Source organism: Anticarsia gemmatalis, chromosome Z (genome assembly GCF_050436995.1).
Source record: "Anticarsia gemmatalis isolate Benzon Research Colony breed Stoneville strain chromosome Z, ilAntGemm2 primary, whole genome shotgun sequence".
Classification (NCBI taxonomy): Eukaryota; Metazoa; Arthropoda; class Insecta; order Lepidoptera; family Erebidae; genus Anticarsia; species Anticarsia gemmatalis.
Genome location: NC_134776.1, coordinates 15,465,671 through 15,478,758, shown reverse-complemented (window position 1 = coordinate 15,478,758; position 13,088 = coordinate 15,465,671). Strand labels below are relative to the sequence as shown.

The window sequence follows — 13,088 nt, the reverse complement described above, 5'->3', positions numbered from 1 at the left end:
AGTTAGCCCGGTCAACTAGTATGTTTTAAAAAATAAGGTATTCGTTTCTATAGAGCAAAAATTCATGAGTGTAAGTAAAAGAGAGCTAACGATTCCCACTGGTTGCATGGGGAGACGCGTCTAAACTCCCTAGGTTCACGGTTCGGGTCACAAGGACAAGAGCAGAGTTGCCATAGAAAAAAAAATTGTACCTTTCGGTGACGTGACGTGACGGTGACGGTGGCGGTGGACAAACGCTTGCTTGTCATATTAATGCTTCGAGCTTACACACAAGTTTTATTAGTAGAACCGTGATTTGTGCTTGATGAAATGACTCAACTGAGTAAAATTATTTATATGTGACTTCTCTGTACACTGAATGATATTCTTGTAAGCCGCGTGCGAGTAAATTGCGCTATACCGAAAGAGAGAACTTAGCCCCACCATACTTACTTTAATCTCTATTTACCTAAAAAAATCCCTATAAAAAATTACCGAGAAAGTGGCGTTTTAAAGATCTTAGCAACAGCCGCGGGATGCGAGTTTGTTTTAAATGTAGTGATAAATATTATAAAGCTGAAGAGTTTGTTTGAACGCACTAATCTCAGGAACTACTGGTCCAATTTGAAAAATTCTTTCAGTATTAGATAGTCCATTTGTCGAGGAATCGATACAGTCCGTCGAAGATCGATGGAGTGGAGAGCTATAGGGGAGGCCTTTGTCTAGCAGTGAAATGACACAGGCCCATAATAATAAAGAAATATTATATATATATATGTTATTCTTTATTCTCATAATGTGCATGTACAGCATTGATAGCTACTTCATTTTTGAGCTGCAATTCACTGTCGAGCATCGAGTTCGTTTAATTACAATCATCTCTATCTATACTCATATTATAAAGCTGATGAGTTTGTTTGCCCATTTATCGAGGAATAGGCTATAGATTATATCATCACGCTGCGCCCAATAGGAGCAGAGTACCAATAAAAAATGTTACAAAAAAGTGTATAACAACAGGTAATGTTAATTCCTCCACATAAAGCGTCGACCAATTAGCCCACATCTTACATTGTCAAGGCCGCGAGGCGCAATCGATAACGGGTGGTAGCTTCCTCGCAGGGATATCAATGAATAGTGTCCTACATCCTCTAATAAATTAACGAACTGTATGAGTGTAATTTTATTTAAAAAATAATCAGCCAGAAGTGACGTTGTTGGAGTTCCGTAGTTCTTCAATTCACAATAAGTACCTACAAGAGATCCAGCCAACTTTTTTTTTTAAAGTCGGTAATTATGTGTCTTATATTTCCAAATAGGTACTGCTAACTTCGTACACAGTCCAACATACTTTTTGACTATGTGTGAACATTGGTAAAAATCACTGTCATTAACGATGTACCTGCATTTAATCATTTTCTGCGCTAGAAACACTTCTCAAAAGTTATAAAAATGGCTAAGTTACCACGCATCGTATACCACAGAGCGCCTGGTAATTTACCTAAGGCGTAGTAAGTAGCAGAAATTTACCGTGTGTGTGTGAATTGAGTGAGCACCCTAAATAAAATTTAATAATATATACTAGTCATTTAGTAAAAGGTGTGAAACAATTGTAAAAACAATCTTACAATTTGTAAAAAGATAAAACATGAGATATATCAGTTAATGAATGCTCACTCAGTTCGCACATACGACCACCCTGAATCTCAGAACGTATGAAGAATTCATGTAAGATTTATGTACTAATCTTTAGTAAAACCTTTATAAAGTTGTCGTTTTAGATATCAATCGCCAAGGGCCGTATAAAAAAAAATTACAAATACTTTCATATGCTCACTCAATTCACACACTTTGAAAGGACCCGATTTCTTATGAACAAACCATAATTTCATTTTGTTATAAATCTTGTTTTATTAAAAGGTATACACGTGATTTTGTAAAATACAAAGCGAACCATAAATGTAGCACGTTTTGTAATAGTTAATTAATATAAGTGCTCACTCAATCCACACAATTCTGAAAAGTTATAAACGTTAATATCTTTGAATTTATAAGGATTAGAAAGCTATAAATTGTGCTAGTTTTAGTAAAGAAAAGCTACTAAAGATTTGCCATTTTACATTTAGTACTCTCAGTTTACAGTTTAACTGATATATCTCATGTTTTATCTTTTTACAAATTGTAAGATTGTTTTTACAATTGTTTCACACCTTTTACTAAATGACTAGTATATATTATTAAATTTTATTTAGGGTGCTCACTCAATTCACACACACACAATTTACCTACTACTATAGACTAGACTATAGCCGACTCCTTCCCCTGCTCAAACTATTCGGGCCAACCTTTATATGACAAATACAGTGCTGCGTGTTTTCTCGTCTTGATGTCCTAGATATTTATCGATGAAACCAGAAAATGCACTATTCAGAAAACACAAAATTCTCAATTATTGACTATGTGCCCACGACGTGTGGCCCACGATAATAATTTATTATTTTGTACTTACCACAAAATAATGTTTCTATGTGCTACTGCTCGGTAAGGCTCATGACACTTTCATTACGCAGGTACCTACGTTTTAACACTGTTTATTTCAGTGTATGAAATAAGTATAATATGCCTAACTTGCAATCCGCTGATCCTCATAAGTTAAGTAATCTGCCACTGTGTATGTAGTCCCTAGTGTCTAGTCGAGCCTAGTGTAGTCTATCTTGTAAAGAGTGTGTAGATGCTTATATGTTCAAATAATATTCACTACTAATCGAAAGATAACTGGCTAACATAAAAATAATATTTGGTATAGCTTTAAACCACGTGTAACAACAATGGCAGAAGAGCATTTACGATGGACCTCTCAATATTTGTCTGCGGCCGACCCTGTAATCATTTATACTAGTTGCATCACCGCAAACGTGCTGGGATCAAATTTGCCCGTATCGCACACAAACAATGATAATTATTGAAGGGCAATTATGTAATGAGAGTTTAAGTGACCCATTTCTGTCTCAATACTGGATTCGGTCCGCGAATGCGGCTAGTGAGACTGAATAGGTTGACCTAAAAAACCGATTCCTTGTTATATTTTGAAGGTCCTGCAAGCATCTGCGGTTAGGAAACACGACTGCGATTCTTTTCGCAACTGAATAATGGGTTTCAATAAATGAATGGCGTTTCGTTAGTGTTAAAACTAGCTTTAACGCAGAGCCTCTTGTTCTAAAAGTGTTAAAAAAAAGTTCTTATGGAAGGACTTCCAATTTTTTTAATTTCTACAGTGCACAAATACCTGCGACGATGCTATATTTTCATGAACTAGTAAACATAAAAGCTAGCGAGTTCTGTCTAATCATAAGGTTGTCAAGATATTGAATACGCAGTCAATGTGGAGAATGCATACATTTCATAAATTTTATTTTGTAAAATGTGGTGTGACGACACAGGTCATCTTCTTTCTTCCTTGACAATATCAGCGACTGTATCACATGAACATATTCTTCAAAGGGAATTACTCTGTTGATATCGAAACATTTATATTAGTCACATAGTTCCAATTTTCGCAAATTGCCAAAAGTTTTTCAAATTAAATATCTAATATTTCACGCATTAGTGAATTGCTGATTAAAGAGGGGGCAAATAGAGCTGAATATCATGTTAATCTAGTAAAATGTTAAAATATGCCGATACCGCCATGCCGAGCGTGCCAGTTCACCAGTCAACTGTAATACGTTTAAAGAATAGATAACAAAATGAAGTATTGATAAAAAGATCAAGTGCCTTCCTAGTAATGATTTATTAGTAATAAGTATAAATGTTAATATCAGATGTGTTAATTTTATAATCAACAACAACTAGAGCAGTTGCTTTTGCAACATTTTGGGCCGATGGTGCAACATTTTTGAGATATGCAAGGGAACACCTTGCAGCATTTTCGTGGTGGGCATAAGCGTGTGCCGCAACAGCCGATACAAGGTCCGCTGCGACATCGCGCCACTGGACATGATTTAGAACGATTGCAGCACGGTGACGTTCGCTTCCGATGTCCTTTAATTTTCGGCTGGCTGCGACATTTACGAGGTCTCTTGTATCCAACCGGACAGGGGCGTAAGCATGGCGAACTAGTGCAAGGGGGAGTGCATGGTGCCCTACAACAAGGTTTGACGCAGGGTGGCGGGGGACAGGGTGCGCAACAAGTCGACTTGCAGCATCTCTTACATGGCACACGTCGACAAGGGGGAGGTCGACATGGCACTACGCAAGCTGGCCGGCAAGGCCGTCCACATGGCGGAGGGCGGCAAGGTCCTCCACAAGGTGGCGGCCGGCAAGGTAGAGGACCACATGGAGAGGGCCGGCAAGGAGGAGGCCGGCAACGAGCCGGACGGCAAGGCGGCGGCCGGCAAGGTGCTGGGCGGCAAGGTTTTGGCCGGCACGATGGTCGACATGCCGGCTTACACGGCGCCGGTTTACATGGTGCCGGTCCACACGGTCGGCATGGCGGCCCGCAGGGTTTTCTACAAGGCTTACTGCAGCATTTAGGTGGTCGACAAATAACCATCTTACATTTTGGGGGCCGGCAAATAGGTACTGCACACGGTGTTGGACAGGGTACTCCGCACGGAGGCGGGCGACTTGGCGGTGGAGTCCACTCAAGCATCAGTTCATTCCTTGCAAGGGGAGCACCAGTAATTCTTCGGATGACTAATTCAAACACCCCCCGCCGAGGGTTCGTGACTGTACTAATCTTAACAGGTACTGGCGCATCTTGCGGAGACGCCACCATGCACTTGGGACCTTGACATGGCCCCATTCCGTAAATAGGACATGGCTCCTTAGGCCCTATTTTTATATGAGATACAGTAGCCGTCATCTCTTTACCGTTGGATCCGCCAGCGCAAGCTGGCACAGAGGGACACTGCCTCGAACATGATTCTTTTATTGATACTGCCTTTTGGCTGTTTCCTTTTAATGACCTAGTCTGTGCTCCAGTAGTACTGCTAGGAGTCCTAGCTTGAACAGATGCACTTGCTGCGATAGATTTATCATACTGCTGACTAGAAGATCTTCGAAGTTTTGATCTAGAAGACGTAGCTCCCATCCCCATTTTGTCAAACTTTTTTGCGTCGTCATGTTTTCGGCCGAAGAAATATATATCTGAATATTTGTACTGCTCTGGCAAAAAGTACTTTTTGCTATTGATTGGAGAACGTAGCAAACAAGAGGAACAGTAATTTGAGTTAGTTGTGCTAGTAAATAAATCATTAGCACAAGCGTTATTGGCGGATACCTGCAAACATTTATTTAATGAAGCAGTGGCCTGTGTGCCTGATGTCCGATGGCGACAGAACTCATTAAACAGCGTCATATACACAGACATCTCTTGTGTGCCGAATAAGCTCCTGGGTATATTTCTGTTATATACAAACTGTTGATATTCAGGGAATTTGTTGTATGACTTAGAACCGTAATCAATCTTGTTGGAAAAAGAAACGCTGCGCCTCTTACTGCTGACTGTGTAAAGCGGGTTCATTGAAAGATCTTCCTTGGCAAGAAATGATTCGGTTGAAAATTGTAACCTCTCAAGACTCGATGTTAAAAATTCATCGAATGTAGTCATAGTTTCAGAACAAATCGAAGATCCGACTTTAAACAAGTTGATGAAACGATCTTCCGAGTGAAGAAATGTCAGTTCCTTTGCGGTGTTAACTTCTGTTATTCGGTCCTCCTTCGAATCTTGACTAAGCGGCAAGCTGGGCAGCCCACCTAGGACGAGTTGACGACATTTTATTTAGGTTAGTTATTACTTACATAGATAAATAAATATTTGTTTTTGTCCGTATTAATATTGTGGCCATGTCTAAAAGTATTCCAATGTTAATTCTAGTAAAGAAAAAAAGATATACTTCACAAACATTTAATGAAATATAATGTGATACATGATAGGTAATATGCAAATGTATTCGTAAATAATATTAACTATTTACGTTTAGTCGACTTTAGAGGGTAACAGGTCGCGCAGCAGGGTACTACACATTGTGCCGGACGAGTGTCTCTAGTAGGAACTACTTTTTCTGGGGTCCCAACAGGCGTAATAAACTGATATTCCAGTTTGGATTTTCTGCCTGGCATTTCAATTACTTTTCCGATACGTAGTTTTATCACTTGATCCGGAAAGTCATAAACGACACCCTGGTATTCCGGTGCTGTAGTTGGCATAAGTTGTCCCGGCTCATCCCGCGCAACGTCGCCTATCCCGTCGGACGAGAAGTCAAAGTGGGCTCGCTGTTTGTGGCCCATACCGCAGGTGTCCGAAGGCATTTGAAATATGACCTTGTTCCCCGGCGGGCAGCAATCTGTACAATTTCGTAATTGTTTCAGGTGGATAGCAGAATTTATTCAAAATTGAAACATCAAAGTACAATAATTGAAGTTTTCTTTATAGAAAATCGAAAGATATATAAAACTAAGGACTATGAAAGTTCCCACCGGGCACACGCGTGACATACTACAACATGACGAGGTCTAGTTTGTTAATCTTCATAAGATCTTTGAAAATGTATTAGCTACAAAATATTCTAAATAGTTGCTCTTACGTAGCGTCTGTAACTAAAAATAAATGTATACTTTGATATAATTCTTGATTATGAGTATGATAATCCTAATCAAAAAAATCTTAACACTTAATGTAGATATTTATTAGAATCCTGTGCCGGTGGAAATAATCATGTACTATTTTAAGTTGCCCTCGGTAATGTTATAATTAAATTATATGAGCGCGCTTTGCCTAAGATCTTTTCGGTTTCCGGCCACAACAATAGCAATCTGGATCAGTTGAAACTCTTATGTTTTCTTTACGGACTGCTGGTTCTTTGTCACATGCCTTGGGTGTGACTAATTCTAGCTCAAGTTTACATTTTTTATCGCCTTGCATTGCCGTTTTTGCTACTTTTAACACAAAGACATCCTTATTAGCAAGCTCTGCCTGTGGTTTCCCAGGATCACCGCGCGCATATATTTGCGCCGCATGCTTTTGTGACTGGACGCATCCTTCTGTGGTGCAAGTAAACTGTGTGCCCTGCGGTTTCACTCCGCGACAACAGGTTGCCTCACACGGAAGTGCTAAACTGATTTGATTTTTTCCACAAGGTGGGTTACAGGGTCCACCGTCTTTCCCTTTCACGTATGGTTGTTGCATTGCACAATGAGTTTGGCTTATCTTCTTGATTACAGATGCACTGGCTGGTATTCTAATCTTAAGCTCGTTTCCATTCAAATTGGATCCTATCTCTTCAAATTGCTTACTCGGACCTGGCCATCAACAAATTGATTCACATGCATTCTTTTTATAAATTTTGTAAAATATACTTATGTACAATTATGTATGTAGTACCCTACTCATTAAAAGATCCCGATTATTCCTACTTAGACGTAGAATCCTAACAGGGGAGGGCCTCAAATAAATGAAGTAGCATAGATTAATTATTATTGGAGCAAAATTGAAGATTACAATTTTGACCCAATAATGGCATAGTAATACTTTGTAGATTCTCACCTTTAGGTACATGCAAGCAATATTGTTCCGTATTTCTGCACACCATTTGTTGTGGTTTTGGAGGTTTAGGGCCCGAACAGAAGCATGGATCATCTGGATCTTCACATGGCATTGAATTGTACGGATCGGGAGCTGAAACCGACATTAAACATTCATGAATCTAATAGTTTAAAGTATTAAGCAGCTATATGCATTGTTGCTAGTAACCGTACCTGGCGGGCAAACACCAAATCCCTTGACTTGACCACCTGATTTACAAGGCGCAGTGCATGGACCGCTTGGGCCACTAGGTCCAGCAGCCCCTCGGGCAGCTCCACAGACGCAAGGGTCGTCTGTCGTCTGAAAATCTTTTCTTGGAAGACATGACCGATCTACTATTGAAGATCCGCCACCACCAGTACCCAGATTAGGTGGGCCGCTGGCACCTTGAAACCTGGTGATTATTAACTTCCCAAAACATGATATGCGCAAAAACATAACTACTTCGCCTGTCTCTGCTTTGTCGGGACCAACAATACGGAAAGAGTCCTTTAGTGCCTCGTAGCTAACATTAGTCGGATCTTCAAGGAACTTTTTGCGTGATTGAACAAATTCTTTTGTCATGTCTATTGTAGCTTCCCCCATGATAATCTTGGTGGGCAAGCAACCGCACGGTAGAGACTTGAAGACAGTTACATGTACGGGGAAACTGCTCATAGCTTTATTTATATCCGATTCATGAAGCGAGAAAAGACAAGACTTGCCGCTGTTGAATGTTTTCACGAAGGGTCCACCACTTTTCGCAATACATGATCCTGGATCATCATCACATATTTCGAGCGGCTCTACTGATGGACACTGTATGTTGACACAAGTCCGGAAATCTTTGTCAGAAAAGCAGGGACTCTTCACAAACACGATCTTGTCTATCAACACCTCCAGGAGGAAGAGGCCATCATCCTGCTTCGCCATCGTGGGTTATATTGTTTGGGGATGGGAATATATTTTTATTTATTTTATAGAAGTTTTTATAGCATATTTATAATTTTGACATTTTGTATAAACAAAAGAAGATTTTTTGTATAAAAATGAATGTGTCACGGCTGACAAAGAATATATTCTTCTGTAGCTAACGCTCTTGTATTGTTTTACTACCTGCTCGTTCAAAACAGGTTGATAAGCGAATATTGTACGTAGGTGTTATCTGTACGGAATACAATACGTTTCAATTCTCATATACTTCTTTACTCGATTAATGTTAATTAATAACTAGTTTGTCTTAGGAAAACACCAAGTCGTGGTACTTGAAGACGTCCGAGGAATACTTTAGGATTACGGGCTGGTGAGGAAGTATACCACTGATCAAAGCGTAAATGACGAAAACCTGCGCCTTTTTATTCTAAATATGTAGTACACAGGTTTATTGCTACTGACCCAAGTTATGATTTTAGAGAGAGTAAAGTTTTCTTGTTGCAAAGACATTTATAATTACATCAAAATCTGTTTCATAAATCATTTTGCCACTATATAGATACTTAAAGTTTGAGTAAGAGCATACTATTTTAAAAGTAAACCCACAATCTCTAGATAAATGCCTGACAAAATAATAAAGTGGATTGTAGATGTTCGAATTGCTTTTAAAATCTAACAGGCACTGAATCAAGGCTTATGCTTATATATAGTAACTTCGACGTATATATAGATATGACAGTTAAACTTACTTCTTTTTATACCTTTTAATTAATATACTTTAAAATTAATCAAAATTAATTACATTTTTTTGAGGAAATTTGTTGAAACCACTCATTTAATCGCTGCTTAAACCGATAAATTAGGGTTACGTCAGAATTTACATGATGTTACATGAATTTTCAATTGTTTGTAGCTAGCTACTAGATATTTTTTTTCTGGGGTAATGTTGGTACCTCTGATACAAGTGGTCACTGGTTTGAACCGAGGCTCGCCCCTTATTACATGAGACTAATATTGGTTGGGGCGAAATGCAGGCGTATTTCATTCACTCTGCCTGCACTTTCTGGTGTAATAGGCGTGAAATTACGTATGTCTGGGCACGGCAGTGTCCCCGCAAGTCGAGCAAAAAAAATCGGCACGGCCGTACCTTTTTTTCTAGAAGTAATTCAGGCCCCTGTAATTTCGTTCTGGATAAAACAAGAAGCCTGAATTTTCAGCAACTAATCAAGCATTGTATTAAGACGGTATATTTAAAATTTCAGTTAATTTTAACCAGTAGTTAAGAATGACAACTTGTTAAAGTTTCTGAATTTTGTCACTCACTGACTGACTCACAGATCATCAAAAGTCTAAGGCACTTCTAGTAAGAGGCTTCAAATTTAGAATACAAATAGAGTTTAGTGTCTTTATATATTTTAAACGTAAAATATTTTTAATATTGGCATGATAATAACTTATGTAATAACTTAAGACAGAAGGTCCTTTAAGTAGAGACTAAATAGATCTCACAACTTTTTACGGCAGAGAGACTGAGCTGCGAGACTTGGGGTTTTTACAGGATGTTTTTGATGGCATATGTGTTATCACAGATAGACAGATAATAAAAAATTGTCTGTTTATACTAACCCGTCTAGTACTATCGACCAGTTTAAACCTAAGCTAAACTTTTTGTATGAATATTATCCTAACAATCTTATTGGAATACTACTACCAAGTACAACGTGTGTTAGATAATTTTGATACATAAGACTTCGAGAGTAAGTCGAGTACCAATTTAAGAAGTTACGAGTATTGACTCGTAACTTCATTGTACAGGGAGGAGGTTGTCACTTACGCAAAATAAGAAAAAAAACATTTTTATTCAATGAATTTCATATCAATAACGGCGTCAGCGTAATTCGGATGGTGTTCCCTTGCATGTTTGACCGTCGCGTCGTTGTGATACAACAAGTCAGCAAGTATATCAATATTGAACCACATATACAATTGTCTTGCATTCATTTCTATTATATCCGATGCACGCAATCTTATAAGGATGTTTTCTTTATGTAGCATACATCCTCTAAATGCTTTAAATGAATATGAAGCGAACGATTTGCTCATATATTCCAATTTACTCATTACGAACCCTAACTTATAAAAAGTTTTGTGCCGGTATTTCTGTCTAAAGATTTGCATTATGACCATTCTATTTCTTGCTTGATAAATGGCTTGTTTCATTAAATCGTAAAGTCTATGTCGTACGTAAAAGTAATCTGTTGGAAGAACTCGGTTAAGTCCGTACGGTGGTTGCCAGCCGTCACGACGGGTAGGCTTGCCATCGACCGTTTTTGGTATTTTATGGTTTAAAAGTTCGTCAGTCTGATCAATTTTATCTATCATCAATTCTACTTGTTCGCTTCTCGTAATTTTTTGTCCTTCATATTTTCGTTTCTTGTCGATTTCTTCCCAAACAGTTCTTGGTTCGTATTTTCGGATGATGTCATCGAAATCGACCTCTATGTCATCTTCCATTTCGATTGGCGACGTATTGCTGATTGTTTTATTTTTATTACTCTTCACCTGCTTCACAGATAGCATGAGAATGAGCAGCGAAAATGTTACAAACAGCAAGGACTTACGATTCTTAAACATTCCAGTATTTATAAATATTTGCTAGTGTTAGATATAAACTGTTCTTGGCGAGTATGCTTGTAATACTCGTAACCGTAAACAAGTATTGCATAATTCCTAATTATTTAATAATCAAGCATTTATTTAATCACTAATTACCGTAAAATATGAATGTTATAATCGGCCAAGTGCGAGTCGGTCTCACGCTCGAAGTCACCATTCATATATATTTACACTTATAAATGCGAAATATGCAAATACCTGTTGCTGTTATCAATATCAAGCAAAAACTAACGAAAAAATCCCGTTTGTTGTACGGAAGCCCCTTAAATTTTTATATTACTAGGTATATTTTTTATTGTAGCAGCTATTAAAATACACTATCTGCGAAAATTTCAACTATCTTACTATTACAGTTCATGAGATACGTAGGGACAGACAATCAGACAGCAAATTCTCTGTAATAGGGTACAGTTTTGACCCTTTGGGTACAGAACCCTACATGAATGTTTATAATTTTACTCTCTAGAATACAATAAATAGTTGTACTCGACACAAACGTCGTTAGCCACAGCATATTTTCTGCATTCAAAGATATCTCAATATTTTTTTTTTTCAGTTTGCTAACGTACATACCCCGTAAATGGCAATGGGCTGAACCTCTATTACAGGGGCTCCCAACCTTTTCTTAGTTCGGGACCACTTTTATATTATTATTGTTAGCAGGGACCGCTATGTACGTATATTAAAAATAAAGTGTAATATTATCGCTTGAAAATTTAAAATTTATAATTATTCGCGGACTATATTTTGACTTCCACGGACCACCGGTGGTCCGCGGACCACTGGTTAGGAACCACTGCTCTTTTACATGGGCGTACATTTTATATGGCAAAACTGCGGTGGAAACCATACACCTTCGGGCTTAACAGTAGTGGTTGGCATTAGCCTATACTCAGAAACTGATAAACCCGATATGCAGTGCCAAATAAAGCCGGCGCGGGGCCCCTACCAAATGTGAACGGGGGGCCCTTGAGTTACATTGTCTAATGCAATTTAGGATGTAAATAAAACAGAATCTGAAAACTATTCTTTACTTTCCGGTACATAATTATAGTGTGGTTAACGCTCACTTATTTAACTTAGTTAACGCTCATTTTCCAGAATGGAATCAAACTGCCGGAGATAGGTTACAGTGGAAAACTATGGGGAAGCCTTTGCCCAACAGTGGGACAATACAGGCTCTAATAATAATCATAACGCTCACTTTGAGAATAGCTTAGATGTGTGTATGTCCATTACATATTTTACATACTAGAGGTTTTTTTGGACACAGGTGCGGGGCCCCTCAAGGCGCGGGGTCCGTAGCATTTGCTGCCTTCTGCTATATGGCTAATCCGGCCCTGCCGATATGCCAACACAAATGTTTTACCGTCGTTTATAGCGTCCCCTTTATAATGATATATGTAACATACAGTATATAGTAGGTACGAATTAATAACTGTGTGTGTCAAAAAAAATACCGATCTTTTTATTCAATGATTTTAGCCCTTGAATTCGTGTGAATGACATGTCACCTTTAATGATTTTACCCCTTGAATTTCTGTGAACATATGTCATGACATGATGCATTCTTTTGATGGTAGAATAAATTTCGCCCACGGATGACAAATTATATTTATTTTTCACTAACTAATTGCCGTATACCGTATACAATCTACTTTTAGACAGGACTACTGAGAATTTCCCTGCTAAAGATATTTCACCTATGTTAGAAATTAACCATGGACCTGATATGCGACAGACTCAGGCCTTGGTTTAGATATCTAGAATACTTAGGTACCTATTGAGAGAGTGAGGAATCATTCGCTTTTCATAGGCTTAAGTTGACAGCCTCCGTGGCCCAGGTCGCCACTCCTCTACCATTCCATGGTCGTTGGTTCGATTTCCACACGGAACAATTATTTGTGCGATCCACAAATAGTTGTTTCGTGCCTGG

At 38.5% G+C, this 13,088-nt stretch overlaps 1 protein-coding gene across 2 annotated transcripts; it reads right to left on the bottom strand.

Annotated features, from left to right (window-relative positions):
• Positions 1 to 3,797: 3,797 nt before the first annotated feature.
• LOC142986388 (uncharacterized) lies at positions 3,798 to 8,597 on the bottom strand. 2 transcript variants are annotated; one of them, XM_076134870.1, is made up of 3 exons: positions 7,738 to 8,597; positions 7,526 to 7,657; positions 3,798 to 5,736 (listed from the first exon to the last, which is right to left on the bottom strand). In XM_076134870.1, the coding sequence occupies exons 1-3, from the start codon at positions 8,474 to 8,476 to the stop codon at positions 3,818 to 3,820; spliced, it is 2,790 nt and encodes a 929-aa protein (XP_075990985.1). In that variant the 5' UTR covers positions 8,477 to 8,597; the 3' UTR covers positions 3,798 to 3,817. The 2 variants fall into 2 exon arrangements, with proteins under 2 accessions (XP_075990985.1, XP_075990986.1); XM_076134871.1 differs by lacking the exon at positions 3,798 to 5,736 and adding an exon at positions 6,188 to 7,281.
• Positions 8,598 to 13,088: the final 4,491 nt, after the last annotated feature.

What these genes read in the sequence shown, in the direction of transcription:
- LOC142986388 (XM_076134870.1), bottom strand. Translation starts at nt 8,476, where the DNA reads ATGGCGAAGCAGGATGATGGCCTCTTCCTCCTGGAGGTGTTGATAGAC. An exon ending in ATTTGGTGTTTGCCCGCCAG is followed by an intron (nt 7,658 to 7,737) that starts GTACGGTTACTA and finishes TGTCGGTTTCAG; the next exon opens with CTCCCGATCCGTACAATTCA. An exon ending in TTGCTTGCATGTACCTAAAG is followed by an intron (nt 5,737 to 7,525) that starts GTGAGAATCTAC and finishes AACTCGTCCTAG; the next exon opens with GTGGGCTGCCCAGCTTGCCG.